Source organism: Vanacampus margaritifer, chromosome 2 (genome assembly GCF_051991255.1).
Source record: "Vanacampus margaritifer isolate UIUO_Vmar chromosome 2, RoL_Vmar_1.0, whole genome shotgun sequence".
Taxonomy (NCBI): Eukaryota; Metazoa; Chordata; class Actinopteri; order Syngnathiformes; family Syngnathidae; genus Vanacampus; species Vanacampus margaritifer.
Window position 1 is genome coordinate 17,806,105 of NC_135433.1, and position 25,189 is coordinate 17,831,293.

The 25,189-nt window shown below is 39.8% G+C and overlaps 2 protein-coding genes, 1 long non-coding RNA gene and 4 other non-coding genes across 7 annotated transcripts; 3 read left to right on the top strand and 4 right to left on the bottom strand.

The window, feature by feature from the left end:
* Positions 1-635: 635 nt before the first annotated feature.
* On the bottom strand, positions 636-723 carry trnay-gua (transfer RNA tyrosine (anticodon GUA)). The gene is given in 2 exon segments: positions 636-671; positions 687-723. It is a non-coding gene; the product is annotated as a tRNA-Tyr (tRNA).
* A 158-nt stretch (positions 724-881) lies between these two features.
* trnay-gua (transfer RNA tyrosine (anticodon GUA)) lies at positions 882-969 on the bottom strand. The gene is given in 2 exon segments: positions 882-917; positions 933-969. It is a non-coding gene; the product is annotated as a tRNA-Tyr (tRNA).
* A 518-nt stretch (positions 970-1,487) lies between these two features.
* Positions 1,488-1,575, bottom strand: trnay-gua (transfer RNA tyrosine (anticodon GUA)). The gene is given in 2 exon segments: positions 1,488-1,523; positions 1,539-1,575. It is a non-coding gene; the product is annotated as a tRNA-Tyr (tRNA).
* Positions 1,576-1,733: 158 nt separating this feature from the next.
* Positions 1,734-1,821, bottom strand: trnay-gua (transfer RNA tyrosine (anticodon GUA)). The gene is given in 2 exon segments: positions 1,734-1,769; positions 1,785-1,821. It is a non-coding gene; the product is annotated as a tRNA-Tyr (tRNA).
* A 2,295-nt stretch (positions 1,822-4,116) lies between these two features.
* Positions 4,117-6,416, top strand: LOC144044152 (metalloproteinase inhibitor 2-like). Its single transcript, XM_077558385.1, has 5 exons — positions 4,117-4,350; positions 5,407-5,486; positions 5,570-5,678; positions 5,873-5,994; positions 6,200-6,416. The coding sequence occupies exons 1-5, from the start codon at positions 4,224-4,226 to the stop codon at positions 6,386-6,388; spliced, it is 627 nt and encodes a 208-aa protein (XP_077414511.1). The 5' UTR covers positions 4,117-4,223; the 3' UTR covers positions 6,389-6,416.
* A 3,816-nt stretch (positions 6,417-10,232) lies between these two features.
* LOC144044283 (uncharacterized) lies at positions 10,233-10,888 on the top strand. The gene is made up of 2 exons (XR_013291221.1): positions 10,233-10,472; positions 10,615-10,888. It is a non-coding gene; the product is annotated as an uncharacterized LOC144044283 (long non-coding RNA).
* A 4,305-nt stretch (positions 10,889-15,193) lies between these two features.
* LOC144044036 (metalloproteinase inhibitor 2-like) lies at positions 15,194-17,490 on the top strand. Its single transcript, XM_077558218.1, has 5 exons — positions 15,194-15,432; positions 16,628-16,710; positions 16,780-16,882; positions 17,004-17,125; positions 17,255-17,490. The coding sequence occupies exons 1-5, from the start codon at positions 15,294-15,296 to the stop codon at positions 17,441-17,443; spliced, it is 636 nt and encodes a 211-aa protein (XP_077414344.1). The 5' UTR covers positions 15,194-15,293; the 3' UTR covers positions 17,444-17,490.
* The last annotated feature ends 7,699 nt before the right edge of the window (positions 17,491-25,189 follow it).

Here is a 25,189-nt window from a genome sequence, read left to right on the forward strand (position 1 = left end):
TTATTTCCTATTTGTGATTTAGATTGGGATTTCTCCAAAAACTCCTTCAAGATGGATTTGAACCAGCGACCTAAGGATTTCAACGGAAACCTTCTACTGTCCTCCGCTGTACCAACTGAGCTATAAAAGGTTGCTTTGCCTTCTCAAGAACATCCGAGGAATGAATTAGCCACAAATCTTTTCATTTCATATTATTGTTTAAGATTGGGGATTCTCCAAAAACTCCTTTGAGCCGGAATGGAACCAGCAACCTTAGGATTTCAACCAAGACCTTCTACAGTCCTCCTCTCTATCAACTGAGCTATCGAAGGTTGCTGTGTCTTCTCAAGAACATCCGAGGAATGAATTAGCCACAAATCTTTTATTTTCCTATTATTGTTTAAGATTGGGGATTCTCCAAAAACTCCTTTGAGCCAGAATGGAACCAGCAACCTTAGGATTTCAACCAAGACCTTCTACAGTCCTCCTCTCTATCAACTGAGCTATCGAAGGTTGGTGTGTCTTCTCAAGAGCATCTGAGGAATGGGGATTACAAAGTATAAATCGCCAAAGAGCAACTGTGAAATTTTTAAATTTAGATGAGTTAAAGAAATGTATTTTTATTTCCTATTTATGATAAAGATTTCTCCAAAAACTCCTTCAAGCCGGATTTGAACCAGCGACCTAAGGATTTCAACAGAAACCTTCTACAGTCCTCCGCTCTACCAACTGAGCTATCGAAGGTTGCTGCATGTTCTCAAGAAAATCTGTAGAATGGGGATAACAGAGCATAAATCGCCAAAGACGAAACTGTGACATTTTTAAATTTGTATATTTAGATGAGTTAGAGAAATGTATTTTTATTTCCTATTTGTAATTAAGATTGGGAATTCTCCAAAAACTCCTTTAAGCCGGAGTTAAACCAGCGACCTAAGGATTTCAACCGCGAAATTCTACAGTCCTCCGCTCTACCAACTGAGCTATCGAAGGTTGCTGTGTCTTTTCAAGAACATCTGAGGAATTAAATAGCCATAAATCTTTTCATTTATATTATTAATTAAGATTGGGAATTCTCCAAAAACTCCTTCGAGCCGGATTTGAACCAGCGACCTAATGCTTTCAACCTAGACCTTCCACAGTCCTCCGCTTTACCAACTGAGTTATCGAAGGTTGCAATCTTTACTCAAGAACATCTGAGGAATTGGAATTACAAAGTATAAATCGCCAGGGAGCAACTGTGACATTTTTAAATTTGTATATTTAGATGAGTTAGATGAATGTATTTTTATTTCCTGTTTGTGATTAAGATTGGGATTTCTCCAAAAAGTCCTTCGAGAGAGATTTGAACCATCTACCTAAGGATTTCAACAGAAACCTTCTACAGTCCTCCGCTGTACCAACTGAGCTATCGAAGGTAGCTTTGCTTTCTCAAGAACATCCGAGGAATGAATTAGCCACAAATCTTTTCATTTCCTATTATTGATTAAGATTGGAAATTCTCCAAAAACTCCTACAAGCGGGAGTTGAACCAGCGACCTAAGGATTTCAACCAAGAAATTCTACAGTCCTCCGCTCTACCAACTGAGCTATCGAAGGTTGCTGCATCTTCTCAAGAAAATCTGCAGAATGGGGATAACAGAGTATAAATCGCCAAAGACAAAACTGTGACATTTTTAAATTTGTATATTTAGATGAGTTAGAGAAATGTATTTTTATTTCCTATTTGTAATTAAGATTGGGAATTCTCCAAAAACTCCTTCGAGCCGGAGTTGAACCAGCGACCTAAGGATTTCAACCAAGCAATTCTACAGTCCTCCGCTCTACCAACTGAGCTATCGAAGGTTGCTGTGTCTTCTCAAGAACATCCGAGGAATGAATTGGCCACAAATCTTTTTATTTCCTATAATTGAATAAGATTGGGATTTCTCCAAAACTCCTTCAATCCGGATTTTAACCAACGACCTAAGGATTTCAAGCGAGACCTTCTACAGTCCTCCAACTGAGCTATCAAATGTTCTATTATTGATTAAGATTGGGAATTCTCCAAAAACTCCTTTGAGCTGGATTCCAAACAGCAACTTTAGGATTTCAACCGAGAACTTCTACAGTCCTCCGCTCTACCAACTGAGCTATTGAAAGTTGCTGTGTCTTCTCAAGAACATCTGAGGAATGAATTAGCCACAAATCTTTTTATTTCCTATAATTGATTAAGATTGGGAATTCTCCAAAAACACCTTTGAGCCGGATTTGAACCAGCGCCCTAAGGATTTCAACAGAAACCTTCTACAGTCCTCCGCTGTACCAACTGAGCTATTGAAAGTTGCTGTGTCTTCTCAAGAACATCTGAGGAATGAATTAGCCACAAATCTTTTCATTTCCTATTATTGATTAAGATTGGAAATTCTCCAAAAACTCCTTCGAGCCGGAGTTGAACAAGCGACCTAAGGATTTCAACCGAGAAATTCTACAGTCCTCCGCACTACCAACTGAGCTATCGAAGGTTGCTGTGTGTTCGCAAGAACATCCGAGGAATGAATTGGCCACAAATCTTTTTATTTCCTATAATTGAATAAGATTGGGATTTCTCAAAAAACTCCTTCAATCCGGATTTTAACCAACAACCTAAGGATTTCAACCGAGAACTTCTACAGTCCTCCGCTCTATCAACTGAGCTATCGAAGGTTGGTGTGTCTCTCAAGAGCATCTGAGGAATGGGGATTACAAAGTATAAATCGCCAAAGAGCAACTGTGAAATTTTTAAATTTAGATGAGTTAATGTTGGGTCTGATATTACAGATCCCCTTAGTTACCGACCGTGCACAAAGGAAAAACGGAGGCAGAAGCTGTTGCTTTGTTTTATTGCAACCGCGGCTGGGAGAGGAGAGGAGACGCGAGACCTTAACTCACGCTCGGCTCCGTCCGACTCTCTCTCCTCCCCCGGCCACCTCGTCGCTTTTTTTACAGTTAAGTTTCAGTTTCGTTTCATACAAAACATGGTTAAGTTTCTGTTTTCACATGTCATGGAAAAATACAAAACATTAGAGAAAGTTGAGCGGCGCCTCTAAACGACAGTTGATAATATAAAAACATAAAAATATATACAGGATATATATATATAATATATAGATATTCTTTAAAATACACATAATGTTAAGACTACTGTTTTAAGCAACTTCACACTGCCCTAATGCTATTAGCAACACCTGCAATTCCCTACTTAACTGGCTAGGTTTAAAGTCTAGTTAATAAAAGGCCTGTTTAAAGCCATCTTGTGATAAAGTAGCAGGACCACAGAACTGGTGGCTCGGGGAGCAAAGGGATGAGAAAAAAATTCCCATGGACAAAATAATTCACCATCGATTGGAATTTGCAGACTGCCTTATACCTTCTTTCTTTTTTTTTTTTTTTAAATGACTGCAAGTGGACTCTTGTTTAACTTACCAACAACATCTGTCTGGCAATAAAACTGCTGCGGATGCAGTGGTAAACAGGTACAGGCTTGTGCGCTTTCCTCCTGAAGCCCCCACAAGCAGAGGAGCACAAGGGGCACCACAAACTTCTTCCAGCTCATCTTGAAAACCTTCAATGACGCACCGTCAAACGCACCACACTCTGTCACAACAGGAGGTTCACTCAGCTTGAGTTCATGTGGACGGGAGCCTTTTTCTTATAGCTGCAGACTCCGCCCACAGTTAAGCAAAATCGTCACATGCACACATTGATTGATGACTGCTTTCAGCTGTAATTAACGAAATTAAAAGCAAAAAATATATACATCAGAAATGATACATACACTTTATGTATCATTTATGCAGAATTTGGGATCCATAAATATACTGTAGAATATCTGAGAGGAAAAAAAAAATTCACACATTCTTCCTAAATAATATGGTTTAATGAATGTTATTTTGCTATTTTGTGCATGGACAAGATAAGAACAAATGGGCCAACTTTTCTTTACCTTAATTCTACAGGTAGAAACTAATAGGATAAAATCTTTGCAACATTTTTTTTAGGTCATCTCTTTGATTTTGTTGGTGACGAAAGTCTCAGGTGAAAACAGTCATCAATCAGTGTGTGGTAGTGTTGTCGCTTAATTGTGGGCGGAGTTTACAGCTATAAAAACACCCTCGTCTACCTGAGCTCAACTAGAGTAAACTTGTTGTGGCAAAACAAAGCTTCGCCTCTCGACAAGCAACCAAAACATTCTAATTTGTTTTGACTGTTTCATTGAAGGTTTCAGGATGACCTGGAAGAAGTTTGTGCTGCCCCTGGTGCTGCTGTGCTTGTGGGGGCTCCAGGAGGAAGCAGCGCAAGCCTGTAGCTGTCTCCCGAAGCATCCACAGCAGTTGTATTGCAATGCAGATGTTGGTATGTAGAAAATGGCTATGGTTTATATGCTACGGAGTACATTTGGGTGAGTAGCATATGTGTTTGTATGAAAAAAACTTTCCAATTAAGGGTTTCTATTAGGGGTGGGAGTCTTTGAATGTCTCATGACATGATTCCGATTGTTTGTTTGTTTTTTTTGTGCGTTTTTATTTTATTTTTTTATTCAAAATGATTTGCTTGACAATGATTTTTTTTTTCTGCTTCAAGCGGTTAAGAAAATTAATTGATGATTTTTGCTTCAATTTATAGATGTTCAAGGAATTGTAATGATCTGCTCCAGTCTGACTCGCTAATGCTAATTAGTGCGCTACTCGCGGCACTTTTATCACTCAAAAGAATGGCTCCAAGTTGCAAAAAAAAGCACTTTTATTGGAATAACTTGATAGTGACTTTTTCCTTCTACTCTCTAATGTGGCTATAACTTAACTGTGTGGAACCACAGTGCCCCTAAGTGGCCAAATCAGGTACAACATGAACAGCGCTCCCAATAAAGGCACACACAAAGGGAAGACAGTATAAAATTGATTTTGGGACATTTAAAATAGATTCTGAATCGTACTAAATGGGAATCGCGATTCTTGGGAGATTTTTATTTTTTTCCCCACACCCCTAATTTCTATTATACTTTGTCACAAATTGGCTGGTAAAACAACTTGGATGACTTTGAAGGGGAGGTCTTTATGTTCTATGCGCACCCACAGTCTTTAGATTGACTTTAACTTAAATTAAAAACCTTAAAATTTATAACCGTATTAATTTTATCAATAGATGGTTTACCTATTTTTGTGTTTCTATTTCTAGTCCTTTTTTATCACCATTAATTACAAAATTAAGACTTCTAGTATTTTTAAATTTTCTTCTCTACTAATTTTTGAGCGGGTCTGTAGCATTTATTTGACAGCACTGAGCTGTCAAAACTAGTGGTTGAACCTTGCCACTGACTAAAATGTGTTTTGGATGCCATTTCAATTTTCACAATTTTGTAGAACTGCAATGAATTATTTAAAAATGAGTCTTTGATTTGTGTCTTTTTAGTCATTAAGGCAAAGGTTGTTGGAGTGATGCCTGGCACACAAGGTGGTCAACCCACAAAGTATGACATCAAACACATTACGGTGAGACGTGTAATATTTTCATGTATTTTTTTTTTTTTTTTATGTACAATGCAAATTGGACATTAATCCAACTTTTTTTTCAGACTTTCAAGGGTGTTAAAACCATGAAGCTTTTTGTTGCCATCTACACTGCACCCAATTCTGCATTATGTGGAGTCACTCTGACCAAGGGAACTGAATATCTACTCATGGGTATGAAAGACCCGCCCCATATGAAAACTATCGATTACATGGTCCATCTAATGATGACTTATTAACATTTGATAAGGCGGCGCGGCTAGGCCTCAGCACACCCTGCGACTTGAATGATGGATGTATTTTACTGTATGTGCTTTTATTACAGATTTTAAGACATGTGGCCTCATTTCCTTTTTCTGCCATTACAGGCACGCTGCACTCTGACGACTCACTGCATGTTCACTCATGCGATTTCAATCAGCCGTGGGATGCTGTGAGTGTTGCGCAAAAGAACCTTCTGTACCGCTACAGGGAGGGCTGCGATTGCGTGGTAAGAACACAACTGGATCCCCCCCCCCCCTATTTTTTAATAAAGCATTGGGAATTGGTTTGTATATGCTTTCTAGCAGCCCCTTATTCCAGTGGATATTGCCCACATGGACAAACACTAAATGCTTCATCGGTCAAGTGTGTGAATTTTTTTTTTTTTTTTTATTTTTTTATTTTTTTTATTTTTTTTTAAATCATGTCCACAGATCAAATCCTGCTCCTCCTTTCCGTGCCACATGACCACCTCAAAAGAGTGCTTGTGGACAGACTTCCTACCAGTCAAGATGGGCCGTCGTGACCAGGCCCAAAACTTTGCTTGCATCAAGAACAGCAAGGGCTATTGTGCCTGGTACAGGGGGTCTGAAAAAGGATACCCAGCTTTAAAAGGTCATTAAGTCAAAATAAAAATACTTGTACATAAAATCAGTGTGTTCTTTTCTCTCTGACCATTAAGTCCTGGCTGCCTCTAATGTACTTCTGTTTTAGTTTTTAACAATGATGGCCACATGTACAACCAATGTGAGCTGAACTCATTACAGTGAAGATTACTTTTAAAACTAGTGCAAACTTCCTTGGACCGGAGTCTTAAAAATTGAGGACATTTCATCCTCAAACACACCTGATTGATATAAAGCAAGCTCCTGATCTTTAGAATCGGGTATGTCGGACTGAAATATCTAACACCTGGAACTTGAGTACCAGGATTGGACAAACCTGAACTAGTGGCTGCTTTTATAGTTTCCCCACAATTTTGGTTTGAGGTCAAAATGTTGTGATTGGCATGGGTTCATTACTGTTCAAGGCTTTATATGGGTACTAGTTTGGTAAAGGGGAAGTCAAAACTTTTTCATATTCAGTGTGCCCCACTAGCCTTAACCCGGCATTCTGATATTGCATTTGTGGACTATGACTTGAGCAGCTAAATCCACCTGTTTCTCTATCAGGGTGTTTATTTTGCCCCTAACTGTTGACAAAATGACATCAGTTGCTGAGGTAACTAGTCAGTGCTCACCTGTTTTGAGCTAGGAGGGACTTCGTGAAAATTGTCAACTTCTGGAAAAGTTTGATTTCTGGCAGGATGTTGGGTATAGGCCCAAAGCAAACTTGGTCCTCGAGGGCCAGAGTTCTGCAGGTTTTGGAGGTTTCCCTACTCCAACACAGCTGATTCCAATCAACAGGATCATTATCAGGCTTACGCGGAGGTTGCTGATAAGCTGATCATATATCCAAAACATGCAGCAGGACTCCGGCCCTCGAGGACCGAGATTGCCCACCCCTGGCCTTGGGTTTTCAAAAATCCATGGATGCACACAGAGTGGCTGGTATGAATACAATCCAAAATGGCCCACAATGAAAAGAGTAAAGGTTATATCTCAGCTTCCTTTACTCTTAAATTGCTGTATGACACTTTCTGTACATTGACCCAAGGAATCCAATTCTGATCTTAAAGGGTCAGTAACAACTTTTTGGACCTTTCAGCCATGTTAAAATGCAAATTCTTTGCCAAAAACATCGCGGAAGGGGTGTTTTGCTCCATTCGCCCCTCTATGAGAAGTTCTAGGTCATTCTGCTCTCCAAGCACCAGCCCCTCCCAACCCGAGAAAACGAGCGGGTATTAAATCTGTAACGTGATCAATTGAGGACCCACCCCCACACTGCCTCTGCGGACTAAACACGCCCATTTTCTCTGAGACCTCCATGCTCGCAGAATAGTGATAAAAGTTGCCTTTATCTATGTAGCGATAATTTGGGTTGCCGTAATGGCTTATGAGAAATTTAGACAGTACTGAGGGGAGTTGTAATTTCCTCAGCAACCTCGGGGGCACCACATTGACTTTGTTTGTTTGTAGGAGCAAAATAAACGATAAAAATCCTATTAGCAAGTATTCATAATCTGAAGTTGCTACTTTAGTTAATCATGGAGTTCTTTGCTTTCATAAGAGAATTACTAATCCACTCAGTAAACACAAATGATTCGGCAGAAATGGAATTTCTAGACAAATTTATTTAGTAAACACACATATATCAGTCACAGCCTAACCTATTAATGAAACGGAATAAAAATGTGAATCAAAGATAAAAAGAAAACTCGCAACCTAACTAACTAAGATAAAAGAAGGTAGATGGAAAAGGTAGATGGGGAATAAAGATGGAAGCGTTTGACCTGGCAATTCTTTTTTTTATGTTTGAATAAAAGCGTTGCACCAGTAGTATATGATCATCAGATTGCAATGGAGGCGCAACTCACGAAACTGGTTCAGTCGCACGGGAGAGAGAGAGACTCGAGCGTCGATCCTCAGTTGAATGCTGGAATGCTGCAGCAGGTCTCCGGCTGCTGATCAGGTGCACGCGCGGCGTGGAGGCAGCGGCCGATCCTTGGCTGGCGCCCGTACAGCTGAAATGCTGCCCGGTGATGCACGCACGGCCTGGAGGTCTGCAGGTTCTTGTGTGAGCGCTGCGGGGGCGCCTCGGACTCACGGCTGGAACAGACACGTGCGTTTTGGAGACGTGCAGTGTTTTTGTGAGTCCTTGCTTGATGCGCGGCTTGTGACGCGCGCTGTGGCTCAAAGGAAGAAGCCGTGTGGTCACCCCCCTCAGCAACCACATTTCTCGTGATGATCAGGAAAAGTTCATGGGGGCCAGACGTGAGGTGGAGGAGTTGCGAGGAAAGTCCTTGAGCAGTTCAGGGGAAAGAGAGTTCAGGAAAAGAGAGAGAAGTTCCTTCGTGCGCTTGGTTTTAAAGCTGTGTCAGCAGGGGGGTCAGGCCAAAGCCCACAGGGGCGGAGTCACACCCCCTCCGTGCGCATGAAGCAGACTAAGCTTTTGGGATAGTATTTGATCATTTTGGATCAGAATTGACAAACCAGATGCTTCATTTGCCATTCTGAACATATTTCAAACATGACCATGATCATAAAGTCATTGAATCCGCTAAGCTTACTAAGTAGCTAAACTTTGGTGGCTACAGAAATTACACACATCATTCATTTGGGATAGACATACAGGTTGTTTACAAAGATAAACAACAGGAGTTACTTGATGTCAGTCAAGTACATAGAGTCCGTGTATGTCCCGAATTATGTAGACTTCAGATTAATTAGGAGCGGCAGGATTCTTGAGGATAATCGATAGCAACCGTTGGAGGGCACTGTTGTACCATACACCTTCCATTGTTTCCCAAGAAAAAAACACATGGCTAATTCCTGTGTATAGGCCAGACCAGAAAAGATGGTCTGGGGACTGATAAGCAGTCTTATCGCTAGTTTGCTTGCTAAACAGGCTTTTAGGTCTCTGTAGGCGCTGAGGTATGGGTTTCCTGTGTGTTGTGCAAACAAAATTCAGTCCCTGCTGGAGGGAAATTCAAAGAGTGTTTCCTTTTTGAACTGTCTTTGGTTGGTTTGAGAAAACACAGGGTTGAGGACACACATTACCCAGGGGGAAATTGACGGTGACGGGCAATATTCGTTACTAGTGTATGATGTTTAAATAGTGAATTGGTGAAAGGAAGATTTGTTTGGAAGGTGTAACATTATTGTTGTAGGCTAGCGGGCTAGCTAGCAAGAAGCTACAGCGCATATCATGCCTCTGGACTCTTAGCTCAAACTTTCGCTCCGAGTAAGTTCCAGTGAATACCGGTCGCCATTTCGTCCTCCCGTCCGTGAAGCTTTTTCAAACTGCCCACGTGTGGAGGACACGACTAGTCAGTTCGTTCGTCCCCACCTCCCCGACATGTAGCAACGGTCCCACTCTCCCGCTCTCTCTCTCTCTGTCTGTCTTTCTGTCTCTCTCTCCCTCTCTCGCCCTCACTCTCTTTCGCACTCTCTCTCATTGTAGAAATTGTAATCCTTATTATCAATAAATGTACCTGTAATCTGATTACATGTTTTTTTCCTGTAACTGTAACAGAATAAAGTTTTTAAAAAATTGTAATCTGATTACATAAAGGCGGTACATGTATTCCGTTACTCCCCAAGCCTGTTTACATTCCAACTGTTTTGTGCATGGACCAGACCAAACGTTTCTTTACTTCAACACGAAAATTGCAATTGATATGTTTCTCACATTTCTGCAAATAGAAACTTGTTAGATAAAATCTATATCATTTTACAGGAAATATATTTGTGCTGGAGATGAAGTCTCGGGTGAAAGTAATCATCAATCAGTGTGGGCAGAGGCGACGCTTAATTGTGGGCGGAGTCTGCAGCTATAAAAATGCCCTCGTCAACATGAGTTCAAGCAGAGCCAATTTCCTGTTGTAGCAGAACAGAGCTCCTCTTTTGGAACTGCATCCTGTTTGTGCTACCAAACTCTTCTGCGGTTCTTACTTTGTTTCCTTGAAGATTTCAGGATGATCTGGAAGACGTTTGCGCTGCCCCGAGTGCTGCTGTGCTTGTGGGGGCTCCAAGAGGAAGGGGGCACAAACCTGTAGCTGTTTCCCGATGCATCCCCAGCAGTTGTATTGCCAGACCGATGTTGTTGGTAAGTTGAACGGGACTCCACTTTTAGTATTCCACCCCCCTTTTTTATTTTAGTTTAATGTAATATGTTCTTCTCTATAGTTCTTAGCACTAAATCCTCTAACTGCCTGCTTGCCACTTTTCTGTTTGTCTTTTCGTTCTAGTTATCAAGGCAAAGATTGTTGGCGTGATGCTTGGAGCACCAGGGAAAGGTGGACTCACAAAATATAACATCAAACATACCAAGGTGCTTGACTGGCCCGACAGAATGCTTGTGGACCGACTTCTTGTTGGGCAGTCGTGACCAGAGTGAAAACTTAGCTTGCAGCAAGGGATGTTGTTCCTAGTACAGGGGGATGTCTGGTCTGGAAAGCGATACCCTGTTTTAGAAGGCCATTTACTCAAAATAAAACCAATGCAGGTCTCTTTTTTTTCTGATTCAGCACTGTGACTCTTAACTGCTAGTTAAAATTATCATGGAGTTATGTTGCAACATTGCAGTTTTAAGGGAGAGGCGGTTTGCATTTCTTGTCATTCGGTTTTCACACCTTTTTTTTTTATTTTGGACTGACATTGCCATTTGGTGACCTGCAAACTGTTAAAGTCTGTGTGCATGCAATTGATTTAGAACTTTCAAACTGCGCGGTAGAAATTAGGAAATCTCTTGAAATGACTTTCCCCTCAAGTGTCAAGTTCTTACTAAAAGGGGTTATGAATGTTGCACTTTTTGTGATGGTTGCTTTGAATTCATTTCTAAGTGTTAATATATGCTGTATTAGGTTTTACTTTGTTTTTATGGGGGAGCAGTGCTTCCTGGTCATACCTGAGGCCTTTCAGAGTCTAGCAACTTGCGTTCCACAAAAGTGGGAACTTGGAAAACTCGGATTCTACCACCTATGGCCTTAAGTGTTCCAGGTGACTGCAAACTGATGGCTAATGAGAATTATTTGTTCCCCAAAATACAGTTTGGCCTCCTTCGTAATTTATTTGAACATTTCCTACATTACACCTTGCATATCTTAATGCAGTCATTACTAAATCTTAAAGATTGGATGTTTAATGGCTGTAATGATGTATGCCAAGTAGTGATGGGATGATGATACCTCAAGGAGTGTATTGGCACATTGACACTGTGTTGGTCACTCAATAGTGACCTCTGCTGTAGATCTAAAATCATTGCAGATAAACAAAATGAAAATAAGATGGTAAATCGTGCATGCTGTAAACCTTAATATTAGCTTATGAATTTATATTTATAAAATAAATTTAATACATTTTATTTATTCACTTGCTAGTCTTTTACTTAAAATATGATCCCATCTTTGTATAATTTCAGTTGGTCCATTTGCTTGCTGAGTTAAGTTGTTTATTAGATGCTCATATGAGTTGGCTTGTAAAATATAGCAAATTTGTATGTAATAAAATATTAATATAAATAAAATAAATAAAAGTTCAAATGTTTAACTTCTTTATGGGATTTTGTTAAAAATTTTAAACCATATGTAATAACACACTAAAAACTGATTCTGTCATACATTTTTATTGAAAAACAAAAGTTTTTGAAGTGTGATTGCTCCAAGGCGATGTCTCCTCTTGGACACCAGTTCCCCTGCCTTAGAGAACACTCGTTCACAGGGAACAGAGGAAGATGGCGTGCATAAATATTTAAGTGCCAGTTGATAAAGGTGTGGATACTTTCTTTGATCAAAATGATTCCAGACTTGTGAAAATTTTCTAGAACGATCCATGAGTGGAAGCAAACAAAAATCCAACAGGTACAGGTAAATTTACAGCATCAGCAAACAGTTTAATCTCCATCCAACAAACACGCAACATGTTGATACAGTTTGTCTACCTATAAATACAATTTGGTGCGGCACATCCAAACGACACACTTCCTGTTTCGGTCACGTGATTTTTTATTGAAGCGATACACGCGCCGATACGGGGTTTCACACTTGCGCACTCGGCACAGTGCTGGCGCGCCAGTGTTGTTCGTCCCATCACTAATGCCAAGTCTGGAGTGGCGCTATAGCGCAGCCAAAGGGAGTTAAAAGAAAGCGTAGAAGAATCAGCAAATAAGACTAACACTTTTCTATTCTTGTTGCAATCTACAGAACAAACATGGCTTTGCATGTATCAAAACATGAAAAAGACAAGAAAAGTGACAATGGCAGGTGATTCAAGTGCAACACTGCTTGTTGAACGTGGGGAAAAAAGAAGCAAAATAATTTGCTGTATAAGCAAGCTAAGGAGGCTGCGCAAAACGACTACGACACGACTGTCCGCCATTGTTGACAGATTAACGGTTTGTGCGCAGTCATCAATCTGCGACAATGCGTCATCGAGCTGCGACCATTACGTCATCGCTGGAGGAGTATCCTGCCTATGGTGTTAAGACAAATGCGTACGAATCTTTCCACTCTGGAGCCCGGTTTCAAAAGTGATTGGTTTCAACCTCCGCAACTGCGCCATCGTGTGGCCGAATGGCCTAAGTGGTAAGAAACTTGTGAGGATACATTGAAACTGGCTTTCGTGTGGGGGGCCTTAGTGAGGGGAGGAGCAAGATTCTGATTTCCTGTTGAGTTAGCCTTTAAGTGCTGCCATTCTTTAGATCGCATTTATCCCCACTTTTCTTTACATTAGAAGAACTTTTGTTAATTTTTATTGTTGAATATGATAAGACTGTCCACTCACAATTTTTTATTTCAAATATTGGGCTATAAATTCCTAAATTCACATTTTTGCATGAATTATGTGGGATGTATGGAAAAGACCATAACAAATGGGCCAATGTTTCTGTCAAATTTCTGCAGGTAGAAACTGGATGGATAAAATGTACAAGGTGTGTCTGAAAACTAAAGAGACTGGGTGTGCTGGATGAGCTGTATGTGCAAAAGAGGGATTATAGCAAAAATGTGTAATCATCTAACATATCTTGGCAGTGTATAATTTCACCTTTATGCAACCTTTACATTTTTTTATTACATGATTTTGTATACAACTCATCTTTTTTATGTTTTGTTTTGTCTTTTTTTTTTTTTTGCACCACTCTTTAAACCAAAAACATATGTTTGTGACATCGTGTTATGTATCTCCATACATTTGCTTAAGTATTTCACGTGTTTTCCCCAAGCGGACTAAAAAATTTCAGATTGGTTTCATTGCTGAGTGTTCATCGCTGAAAACAAAACATCGAAGAGATGAGTTGAATACAAAAGCATACCCCCAAAAAATCAAAGGTTACTAATCCCTCTTTCACCAGTAGCTCATACAGCACATTCAGTCACACTTTGTATGCATCATTCCTATGGAAGCCCGAAAGTGTCAAAATTCAATAAATAAAAACGTCAATTAGAAAAAAAATATTCTTTGGATAAATAACAGGCAATGTGGCCATTAAATTGTAAAATGTGTTAGTATTGTTATGAAAAGTGTTCATGCTATTCTTTAATATGTAACAAATATTTTATTTTGATTAAATATTTCATAATGATTATTTTAACAACGTCATACTTTTTAATAAAAATTACATTTAATTCATTTTCCAAGGTTTTATAAGATAAGAACGTTGTTGTTTTTTTACAAAGTCAGTTTATATTTCATGATGTCCTTTTCCACAAGGGCCTTTCTATCACATAATGGCGTTTTACAGCCGAATGACCTTGTCAATCAAATCACATGAGGCGGAGCCAGTTACGTGATTGGCTGAGTCTGTTATACAGACATGAATAGCAGAACTTGCAGTATCAATTCACGCGTGGAGAGTTTAGGGGCTGATGAGGAGCCGTGGCAATCACGGGTTTGTGAAAGAATGGCTGCGGGAGATAAGTCACTTTCAGAAGTACTCCGAGAAGTAGCAAATCGTTTGGAATCGGGTCATAACGTCCTAAGGCCTTCACCGGAGAGAGGGTTGCAGCATGAGGCTATGTTACAGTTTGGAAGATGGCGATACATGTGCATATTCTATATGCACCCGGTGCTCAGTTGCTCTCAAACTTTCAAAAATGTTGTCATCGAAGTCAGCTTCCTGAACAGTCAAAATATCATCTCGTGATAAGTAATCATGAGCTATTTGATCAGCTGCTACAGTCAGCAGAGCTGCAGAAATACAGTCGAAGTCCGCCATCGTTCCTTCTGCTGCCACCTGCCGACTAACAATGGTCATGACCCTGTCTAGGAAAACTAATTGATCGTAGAGGATCAAACAGGAGGCCCAACCCACTGACTTTGATTGACAACACCAAGTCATTCAGCTGTAAAACGGCAATATGTAATAGAAAGGCAATTGTGGAAAAGGACATTATGAAATAAAAACTGACTTTGTAAAAAAAACGTTTTCTTATCGTATAAAACCTTGGAAAATAAATTAAATGTCATTTTTTATTAAAAAAAAAGTATGACGTTGTTAAAATAATCATTATGAAATATTTGAGCAAAATAAAATATTAGTTGCATATTAAAGAATAGCCCGAACACTATTCATAATAATACTAACACATTTTACAATTTAATGGCCACATTAAATAATTGCCTGTTATTTATCTAAAGGATATTTATATAAAAATGACGTTTTTATTTATTGAATTTTGACACTTTCGGGCTTCCATACATTTTATAGGACGTTTTGTTAATTATGTAGGTGATGAAAGTGTCAGGTGAAAGCAGTCATCAATCAGCGTGCCAGTGACGTCACTTAATTGTGGGCGGAGCCTGCAGCTATATGAAGGCTGTCAATCTGAACTCAAGCAGAGCCAGCTACTTCTTGTTACTGAACACAGCGCCTTTGTGAGAAACGGCACACTTGTTGCGCAACCCACTTCTGATTTTGTTTTCCAGAAGGATGAGCTGTAAGATTCCAAAGATGTTTGTGCTGCCCCTGGTGTTGCTGTGCTTGTGGGGGCTCCAGGAGGAAGGAGCACAAGCCTGCACCTGTTTACCAATCCATCCGCAGCAGTTGTATTGCCAGACAGATGTTGTTGGTAAGTTGATTGGTACTCACCTCTGTCATTTGTTTTTATTTATATTTTTTAATGGTTTAAGTGAGGGATTTCCCCCCTCCCTTTTAGGCCAATACTGGTGTGAGTACGCAATTCTTGGGGTTTTACTAATACTACTAGTACTTTTGATCGACCCCCCCCCCCCCCCAAAAAAAAAAGACGCTTTTACGCAATTTATCATTGTATAGCATATTTCTTCATAATTGCATGAAGTGAATGGTGTTGTTTTTTTCTCTCTCTCTCTAATCTAATTTCTGGTTCCTGATCGTAAAATGGCCAGAAGGGGGCACCCGATAGCCGACCTTGAAATAAGGCCTGCTATCTGCCCAATACCAATTGGTATTTGTAGTCTGCCGTCCCTGGTTTAAATGCTATGTACACAATTTAAGGGAGTGTTTATTTTGTATATGACATTTTGTCCCTCTCCAGTTCTGTGGCTCTGGTACTTTGACAAAATTACTTTAAAGAGGCCTTTATTTTTTTACAATTAAATAGACTTTTTAGATAAACTTTGTACGTTGACCTGCTAGGTACGGAATTACAGGTGTCAAGTTTTCATTTTATTTTTTATTTTTTTAAATTTCTGTTTCAGGACAATTTGTAGTCTACATTGCCACTTAATGGCTTGTCAAGTAACTTTGTGTGCCTTTAAACATTAATTTAACAGACTTTTATAGAGCTAGTGTTTTTTGACTGCGCAATTAAAATGGGTGTTCTCAAAGTTTTTTATTTTATTTTTTTTATATATGCTTTTTCTAGTGTTGATTACAATTCCAAGTTTTAAGAGGCAACAATTTCATTTGGCCAATTAATATAAGATCCACTGATTGTCACACCCATCTAAGTGGGGTGAAATTTGTTCTCTGCATTTGACCCATCCCCTGAGGGAGCGGTGAGCAGCAGCGCCGCGCTCGGGAATCCGGATGTTGTCGACAACATTAAGCATGTTGGCCTTTTTTTGAACTTGTATCAGATGCATTTCTTCCCCATTCTGACAAACTTTTGAATTGTTTGTGCATTTTTGCACAATTTTCGGCCTATGTATTACAGAAATGTTTACATGATGCTCTTAAACAATAGCTTGTCTTTATTATATATTTTTTTAAATTTGTGCTATTGTCTTTAGCCTGGATGGCCTCTTTGGGTTTTAATCAATCTTTTGAAAATGCCTTTCTAGTAATCAAGGCCAAGGTTCTTGGAGTGATGCCTGGCACTCAAGGTGAAGGTCGACCCACAAAGTATGGCATCGAACACATGAAGGTGAGATGCTTAATTTATAAATGCTTTATGTACATTATGACTGTTAGACATTAATCATTGTTTTTATAGACCTTCAAGGGTGTCAAAAAGCTTTTTGGTGCCATCTACACTGGACCCAACTCTGCAGCATGTGGAATCACTCTGACCAAGGGCACTGAATATCTACTCATGGGTATAAAAAAAAGCTATAATTTTTTTCCCATATGAAAACAAGCTATTCCATGGTCCAACTATTGTCAAATACACTCAATTGTCTATTGAGTGCATGCTCCTTTCTTCTTGTGCAAATGCAGGCAGGCTGCAGTTTGACGGCACGCTGCATGTCTCCCTGTGTGACTTCTATCAGCCGTGGGATGCCTTGAGTGACACGCGAAAGAATGTGTTGGACCGCTACGGCGAGGGCTGCGATTGCACGGTAAGAATTGATTTGTTGCAGTCTCTTATGATGGCTATTGTCTACTTCAGCAAGTGCTTTATCTATTAGCAAACTAGTAGTCTGATATGTGAACATGTTACTGAAATCCTTTTTATTGGTCACCCACAGATCAATCCCTGCTTCACCTTCCCATGCTGCATGAACAGCCTGACTGAGTGCTTGTGGACGGACTTCCTGCCAGGAAAGTTGAGCAATGGTGTTCTCCAGGCCCAAAATTTTGCTTGCATCAAGAGCACCAATGGCTGTTGTGACTGGTACAGGGGGGCTGTCGGGTCTGAAAAAAGTACCTGGCATTAAAAGTATATTTACTCAAAATAAATAAATTTAAAAAATTATCAAATAAATGCTGTTTTTTTTTAATGGTGACTAGATGCAGCCACATTAGTAACATATTTACCAATAAAATTGATTTTAGGATGGTAAATGCACTTCAAGATGTGATCATCTGCCTGTCTTTACAATTTTCTAGTATTGCACTGAGAAAGCAAAGCATATGATCTATACATCAGACGGAAGATTAAGAACTCTGCGTACTAAAAGGCACCAGGAAAAACTGTCTGGGGTCTACTCAAAGATCCATCCATTTTCTTGGCCGCTTTTCCTCACTAGGGTCGCGGGGGTGCTGGAGCCTATCCCAGCTGGCTTCGGGCAGTAGGCGGGGTACACCCTGAACTGGTTGCCAGCCAATCGCAGGGCACACAGAGACAAACAACCACACTCACATTCACACCTAGGGACAATTTGGAGAGTTCAATTAACCTGCCATGCATGTTTTTGGAATGTGGGAGGAAACCGGAGTACCCGGTGAAAACCCACGCAAGCACGGGGAGAACATGCAAACTCCACCCAGGAAGGCCGAAGCCCGGACTCGATCTCACGTCCTCTGCACTGGGAGGCGGACGTGCTAACCAGTCAGCCACCGTGCTGCCTACTCAAAGATCCTAATCTTGTTTACTAAGAGTTTCTGTCAACCATAAATTCGCTATACAATAACATTGTCCATTAACTGGGACTAGGAAGTGTCAACACTTGAAAAAGCCATGGATAACATGTAAAAAGATAAATGTGATTTACTAAGATCAGATGCTGCCTTTGTCATGTTCTGTCTAAATTACTACTGCGGGCTTCCACCCCGTTTCTTCAAAATCGAGTCATGGATTTGGACAGCTGGTCTCAACCCAATTGGAAAAGTCAGCTTGCCACGAGTGGACAGTTGCAGCTGGATACACCATGGATTCCTGGGAAAAAAATGGTGTGCCTGTCTATTCTGTCCATTGAGGATGTGGAAGATGTCTACATAAATAGGATTTCTGATGACGGGTATCTTGTTTGGAGGTGACAGTTTCCTGATTATTGTAAAACACAGGCTTGGGGAGTAACGGAAAACATGTACCGCCGTTACATAATCAGATTACAATATTTTTTTTAACCGTATTCCATTAGTTACAGGCAAAAAACATGTAATCAGATTACATGTACAGTTATTAAAAATGGGGATTCCTTTGAGGGATTACAATTTCTACGATGCGCGAGACAGCACGTGCATGCCCGCGCGAGTGGGACCGTTGCTACATGCCGGCCGGCTAGGTGGGAACGAACTGACTAGTCCGTGTCCTCCACAAGCTTCACAGACGAGGAGGAAATAGCGACCAGTATTTACTGGAACTTACTCGAAGCGAAAGTTTGAGCTGAGAGTCCAGCGGCATGCTACGCGCTGTAGCTTCTTGCTAGCTAGCCCGCTAGCCTACAAGCATAATGTGAGTTACACCTTCCAAACAAATCTTCCTCCCACCAATTCACTATTTAAACATCGTGCACAACATATACACGGCTAAACTGAGATAAAAGTTCATTTTGCAGTTGTCACGCATCATATTCATTGGACCTATCTGTCAAACTGTGAGGTGGGGTTGCTTTCAGTGACAGTTTGAAAACAGCATATGGCCATCAAGCAATAGCCTACATGCTTTTTAATTACACAATGATTTTTGCTATTTGTAGGCTCCCCGGGTCCCTATCACCCGCAAATAGCAGGGGCACATTGTATAGAATATATATTGTGGTGATATTTATTTTTATTTTGTCTTCATGAGCATACTCAATATTGGAGTAATCCAGTTACATTACTTTAATATTATGGTATTTGAATTACGTTACTAACAAAAAAAATTAGCAGGTAACTAACGAATTACATATTAAAAGTAACCCTCCCAACCCTGGTAAAATGTATTGTAAAAGTCAGCCGACGGGAGCAGCTTTATTGGAAGTGAGCAAGCTGCCAGACTTCTAGATGGTGTAGACGAGCAGTCAACTCTGACTCAAGCAGCCAGTGAACTCTTGGACACTGCAAATGGTAAACAACGTGGAGATGTTGGTATATCGTCTTGGAAAATTGATAGCCAAATTCAGCTAATTATTGCCTTTTGAGCAGTTCCAGCTATAAATTCAAGGATAACTGATATTGTCAGCCTGTTCCCAAAACAACCTTTATCTGGACCTTCTCCTGGAAGAAATGCTGCTGGACGCTTTTCCTTCACCTCTCCCCTGTCCATGGACTGAAGGCTTTCTCCATAACAATGGGCCATGCTTATCAGCTGGGACACCTGTTACACACAATTCAAAGTCTTCTGCTGCACGCTGCTGCTGATTAATTTTTATTTTGAGTAAGCCTTTTAAAGCCGGGAATTCTATTTTATCTGTAGGTGACCAAGGACAATGATTTAATATTGTTCACTGGCATCAGTCTACTAAAATGCTAAAAGAAATATTTCGTAGCATTTTATAACCTTGCCTACTAGATGCCACCAAACTGAGAAACCATCTTGTCCCGAGCCCGTTGATTATTTTTTTTTCACCCTTCCGAACTGCTGGTAATTCTGACCAATCACAAAGCAAGATTGTGTTTGGAGGGCGAGAAATGCGGCTGAGACGAAAACAAAAAGCGCCAAGGCCGTGGGAAACAAATAAACCTAACATGGACAAATGCATGAACGCTATTAATTCTGTTCTCGCAGAATTCCTCAGTTTCCTTTGTTGAATGAAGAATAGCAAGAGGCGCTTAGCATTTTTGTTTTGTTTATTGTTTTTATTTGTTCATTTTTCCTTTCGGACAATCAAAGTGACAATTTACAACATTCACTTTTCACATACAATTATACCTGAAAAGAAAAAGGACTGACGGGATGAAGCTGAAGTTTATTAATTTCCACTCCCAGAATGCAATAGGATGCAGATAATCAAAGTGGTAATTCCTCACATATCTAGTTGTGTGGATTATCAAGTTGTTGATTGATGCAAAAGTTCGTCTTCCCAATAGTTATTGTTAATGCGTCCGACCTTTATCAGAGTCAGGAAGCGAAGTGACTTTTAGCTCGTTAATGGGAGATAGACGCCAGCTAGTGGGCTAGCACGCTTGCTAGCTTTCACTAATACTGCTAGGCTAATTTTGGTGTGGTTTCATGTTGTTGGCACTTGCCAGAGCCATATAGATACTTTTTCAGTTACAATGAACACGAAAATTGCTAGGCAGGGTTTTACAGTAAATGTTTTTCAATATATTAAACGGTGGAACATTTTCCCACAAGATCTTGATGTCAAAGAATGAAAGGATCTGCGTTAGCGGCGGGTTTGATGAAGGATGAGTCACACACTCTTCCTTGGCGATTGCGCTTTCACCACACACACCTCATGTCATGGAAACATGCCTGGGCAAGTGGGTTATGAAATGTATGTCTCGAGCCTTAGATGACTCCACCAATCTCTCATGGGTCACTATCGCTGATTCATGCACCAAACGCTGATATTTCTTCACATAATTGACTTGTTTATCTGTGAATAATATTTGACTGTATTCTACAGTGTAAGTCTTTGCACAACTTGTTTATTTGTAATACTCATAATTTGGAATAATTATTAATCCTGAGTACTGTAATGCATGCTTCTTGACTGAATTGAAGGCTCTAAATTGCCCGTAAGTATGACTGAGTGGGAAGTTTTTGAGAAAAAAGAAGGGGGAAAAAAGTACAAGAACGTTAGCATGTCCTGCCAGTTACAAAAGTCAAAAAAAGTTTATTTTATTTTCAAAAACATCGTTAGCATGTTACTTACTGTAATATGAGTAAGAAGTTGAGTATGAGTTACAGTTATGAGAATAAAGTTGGAGAATTGAGAGAAAAGTTAAATTTCTTCAGATGTAAGTCATAATACAAGAACATTGTGAGCATGTTATGTTACAAAAAAATATTAGAAGAAAAAAATGCAAAATTAAGGGTATAAAGTAGGGCAGTTAGAAAAAAGTTGGAATATTATATATTATATTATTGAGAGGAAAAAAAATCTATAAGAAAAATGTTATAACCCAAGAACATAACAGCACATTTACCAACTCAGTGGCCTTGTGGTAGAGTGTCCGCCCTGAGACTGGGAGGTTGTGGGTTCAATCCCCGGCTGGGTCATGCCAAAGACTATAAAAATGGGACACATTACCTCCCTGCTTGACACTCAGTATAAAGGATTGGAATTGGGGGGTTAGGTCACCATGTGATTCCCGAGCGCAATCATTGCTGCTCACAACTCCCTCAGGGGCTTGGTCAAATGCAAAGAACGAATTTCGCCCCCACTTAGTTGGGTGTGACCATCAGTGGAGTTTACCTTTACCTTATTTCAGCGGTTACAGACGTCATTATATTATGAGCAGAAATTGTACCATTATAGGTATACTATCGTAGATTTAGGAGGAAAAAAAGTTACTTGAGGTTAAGAGAATAATGAAATGTGCCTTATTTTATATATATATATATATATGTATATATATATATATATATAGAGAGAGAGAGAGAGAGAGAGAGAGAGAGAGAGAGAGCAGCACTGTATATACAAATCCAATTCCCCAAAAGTTGGGAAACTATACAAATTGTGAATAAAAACTGAATGCAATTATGTGGAAGTGCCAAATTTTTATATTTTATTCAGAATCGAACATAGAGAACAGGTCAAATGTTTAAACTGAAAAAATGTATCTTGTTAAGGGAAAACTATGTTGATTTTAAATTCCATGGTGTCAACAAATCTCCAAAAAGTTGGGACAAGGCCATTTTCACCACTGTGAGGCATCCCCTTTTCTTCTTACAAGTCTGCAAACGTCTGGGGATCAAGGAGACAAGTTTCTCAAGTTTACAAATAGGAATGCTGTCCCATTCTTGTCTAACACGCGTCTCTCGAACTCTTCAACTGTCTTGGGCTTTCTTTGTTGCACCTTCCCCCTTTATGATGCGCCAATTGTGCTCTAGAAGGGAAATTAGTGGACTGCAGGCTGGCCATTTCAATAGCCGGATCCTTTTCCTATGCAGCCATGATGCTGCATGTGGTCTGGCATTATCGTGTTGAGAAATGCAAGATCTTCTCTGAAAGTGATGATGCCTGGATGGGAGCATATGTTGTTCTCCAATCTCAATTTACCTTTCTGCATTGACGAACCCTATACCATCAAAGATGCAGGCTTATAAACGGAGTGCTGATAACAACTTGGCTTGTCCTCTTGAGTCAGTATGACAGAGCGCCCCAGTTTTCCACAAAGATCTTGGAATCGTGATCGGTCTGACCACACAACAGGTTTCCACTTTGCCAGACTCCATTTTGGCCCAGAGAAACGCCTGCGCTTCTTGGTCTGCTTTAGAAATGGCTTCTTCTTTGTACTGTGGCGTTTCATCTGGCAACGGCGGCTGGGCCGGTGGATTGTGTTCACCCACAATGTTTTCTGGAAGTATTGCTGACCCCTTCTGTGATTTCCCTTACAGTGCACATTCCTGTTTGCGGTGCAGTGCCGTTTAAGGGCATCCAGTGGGTTTTTTCCGCCTTGACCCTTACACACAGACATTGTTCCAGATTCTCTGAATCTTTGGATGATGTTATGCACTGTAGATGATGATGACTTCAACCTTTTTGCCATTTTTGGCTGGTAAACACCTTTCTGACATTTCTCCACTATCTTTCTGCGCAACATTGGAGAAATTGTTGATTCTCTACCCATCTTGGCTTCTGAGAGACACTGCCACTCCGAGAAGCTCTTTTTATACTCCAATCAAGTTGCCAATGGACCTCATTAGTGCTAACTGGTCTTCCAGCTTTTTTTTTTATAAGTGAAATTGACATTTCCAGCCTCTTATTGCTACCTGTCCCAACTTTTTTTTTAGATTTGTTGGCACCATGAAATTTACAATCAACATATTTTCCCCTTAAAATGATAAATTTTCTCAGTTTAAACTCTTGACCTGTCATCTATGTTCTATTCTGAACAAAATATTGAAATTTGGCACTTCCACTTAATTGCATTCAGTTTTTATTCACAATTTTTTTAGTGTCCCAACTTTTTGGGAATTGGGTTTGTATATACAGTGCTACTCAAAAGTTTGTAAACCCTGCAGTAATAAATAACCTTATTAAATTTTTAGTCATACCACAATCTACAATGCCGACATTGAAAATAATGGACTTGAACAAAAAGAATGATAATATTGCCATTCATTCTTGAACAAACGTTGTTGATTTAAGAAAAACTTTCATGGGTGCAAAAGTATGTGAACCTCTCACTTAATCGGACATTGCACCACTTCCTGAGGTCCCCTGAGATTTCTCTTTCTCTCAGCATGACTGACCTGTATGGGTTCACCTGGGTACGACTAAAGTGGCGTGGTTTTGTCTCTGTTTCAGTCAGTGATGCACAATTTCTTCACTAAACCTCTCATTTCATTGGTCCATTTCAGTGGTTAGTTCAGCTACCAATTTGTCCTAACTGATCCTACTTGATTGCTTGTTTTAAGCAATGCAGCTCGAGGTTCACTCACTTTTGCACCAACATGAATTGACCAAAAACTCTTTTTAATATAGTTTTGACTAAACAATTGATAAAAAAATAAAAAGAACAATGCATTGAAATACACCTGTTATTTCATATAAAATGTTATGGTTCAGATTGAACAACAAAATCAGGTTGAAACAATTGGAAAATCCAAATTGCTCAAGAGGTTCACAAACTTTTGAGCAGCGCTGTATATGTATTTTTTTTTTTTTACTAGTAACTGATGGACAAAGTATCACAAAGTTACAAGAATAAAGTTGTGTGTAAGTTATGGGAATGAAGTTCTATAGTTATCGGGAAATCTCAAAGAATGAAATTGTAAAATGATCATCTTTAAGTCGCAATATAGGAAATCCATCTATTTTCTTGACTGCTAATTCCTCACAAGGGTCGTGGGGCCAATATAGGAAATAAAGTGATTAAATTATTTGTAATACAGTATTATGTGAATGAAGTCAATTTTAACCAGTGAATGTCAAAATTCATTCACAACCACAATAATCTGTACTTTAATGCATGAGTCCTGAGGAATAGTGACCTTGGTGACCTTGACCTCTGTTACTTTGGGGACACACAAATACAGTATTTCACAATGATTTGTTTCCATGGGCGCAAACACAAACTGCCAAAGAGGTAAAACTCAAATGACGCTAATGAAGGAAGTGAATCTTCTTCTTCCTGATTCCTGATTATCGGGTTAAAAAGGTTGAGAAGGAACTGTTGCATAATACGACGCACTCTCCTGTGGTCATTGTGGACTTTCGCTGACTAATCATATTGAACAACACACGGTACACATTTTTTATATATTTCTTTTTTTTTGGGGGGGGGGGGGGGGTTAAACTGTTTCTGATGATTGCGCAGGAGAATTCGGATTCGCTGTCTGTCTGTTACCGGCAAACAGAGATGGGCATTTTCGTCAATCGTCAATTCTCGTCAATGACAATGCCCACCTTTCGGTGAGTGTAACATGACGCGAAGCCTCGAAAAAATACTCGGACTGAGCACCGACTAAAACAGGTTTACGTCTGTCGATCGGGCTGAGACAGTCCTTGTCATTCCGTATATTTTTGAGAGGCTTTGCGTCCTAAAGAATTTCCCGAAAATACGGAAGCACTCGGCGGAAAGTGGGCATCGTAATTGATGGGAATTCACAATTGGCAGAAGTACCCACCTCTGCTGATGAA

What these genes read in the sequence shown, in the direction of transcription:
- LOC144044152 (XM_077558385.1), top strand. Translation starts at nt 4,224, where the DNA reads ATGACCTGGAAGAAGTTTGTGCTGCCCCTGGTGCTGCTGTGCTTGTGG. An exon ending in ATGACATCAAACACATTACG is followed by an intron (nt 5,487 to 5,569) that starts GTGAGACGTGTA and finishes CTTTTTTTTCAG; the next exon opens with ACTTTCAAGGGTGTTAAAAC. An exon ending in GGGAGGGCTGCGATTGCGTG is followed by an intron (nt 5,995 to 6,199) that starts GTAAGAACACAA and finishes TCATGTCCACAG; the next exon opens with ATCAAATCCTGCTCCTCCTT.
- LOC144044036 (XM_077558218.1), top strand. Translation starts at nt 15,294, where the DNA reads ATGAGCTGTAAGATTCCAAAGATGTTTGTGCTGCCCCTGGTGTTGCTG. An exon ending in CACTGAATATCTACTCATGG is followed by an intron (nt 16,883 to 17,003) that starts GTATAAAAAAAA and finishes GTGCAAATGCAG; the next exon opens with GCAGGCTGCAGTTTGACGGC. An exon ending in GCGAGGGCTGCGATTGCACG is followed by an intron (nt 17,126 to 17,254) that starts GTAAGAATTGAT and finishes GGTCACCCACAG; the next exon opens with ATCAATCCCTGCTTCACCTT.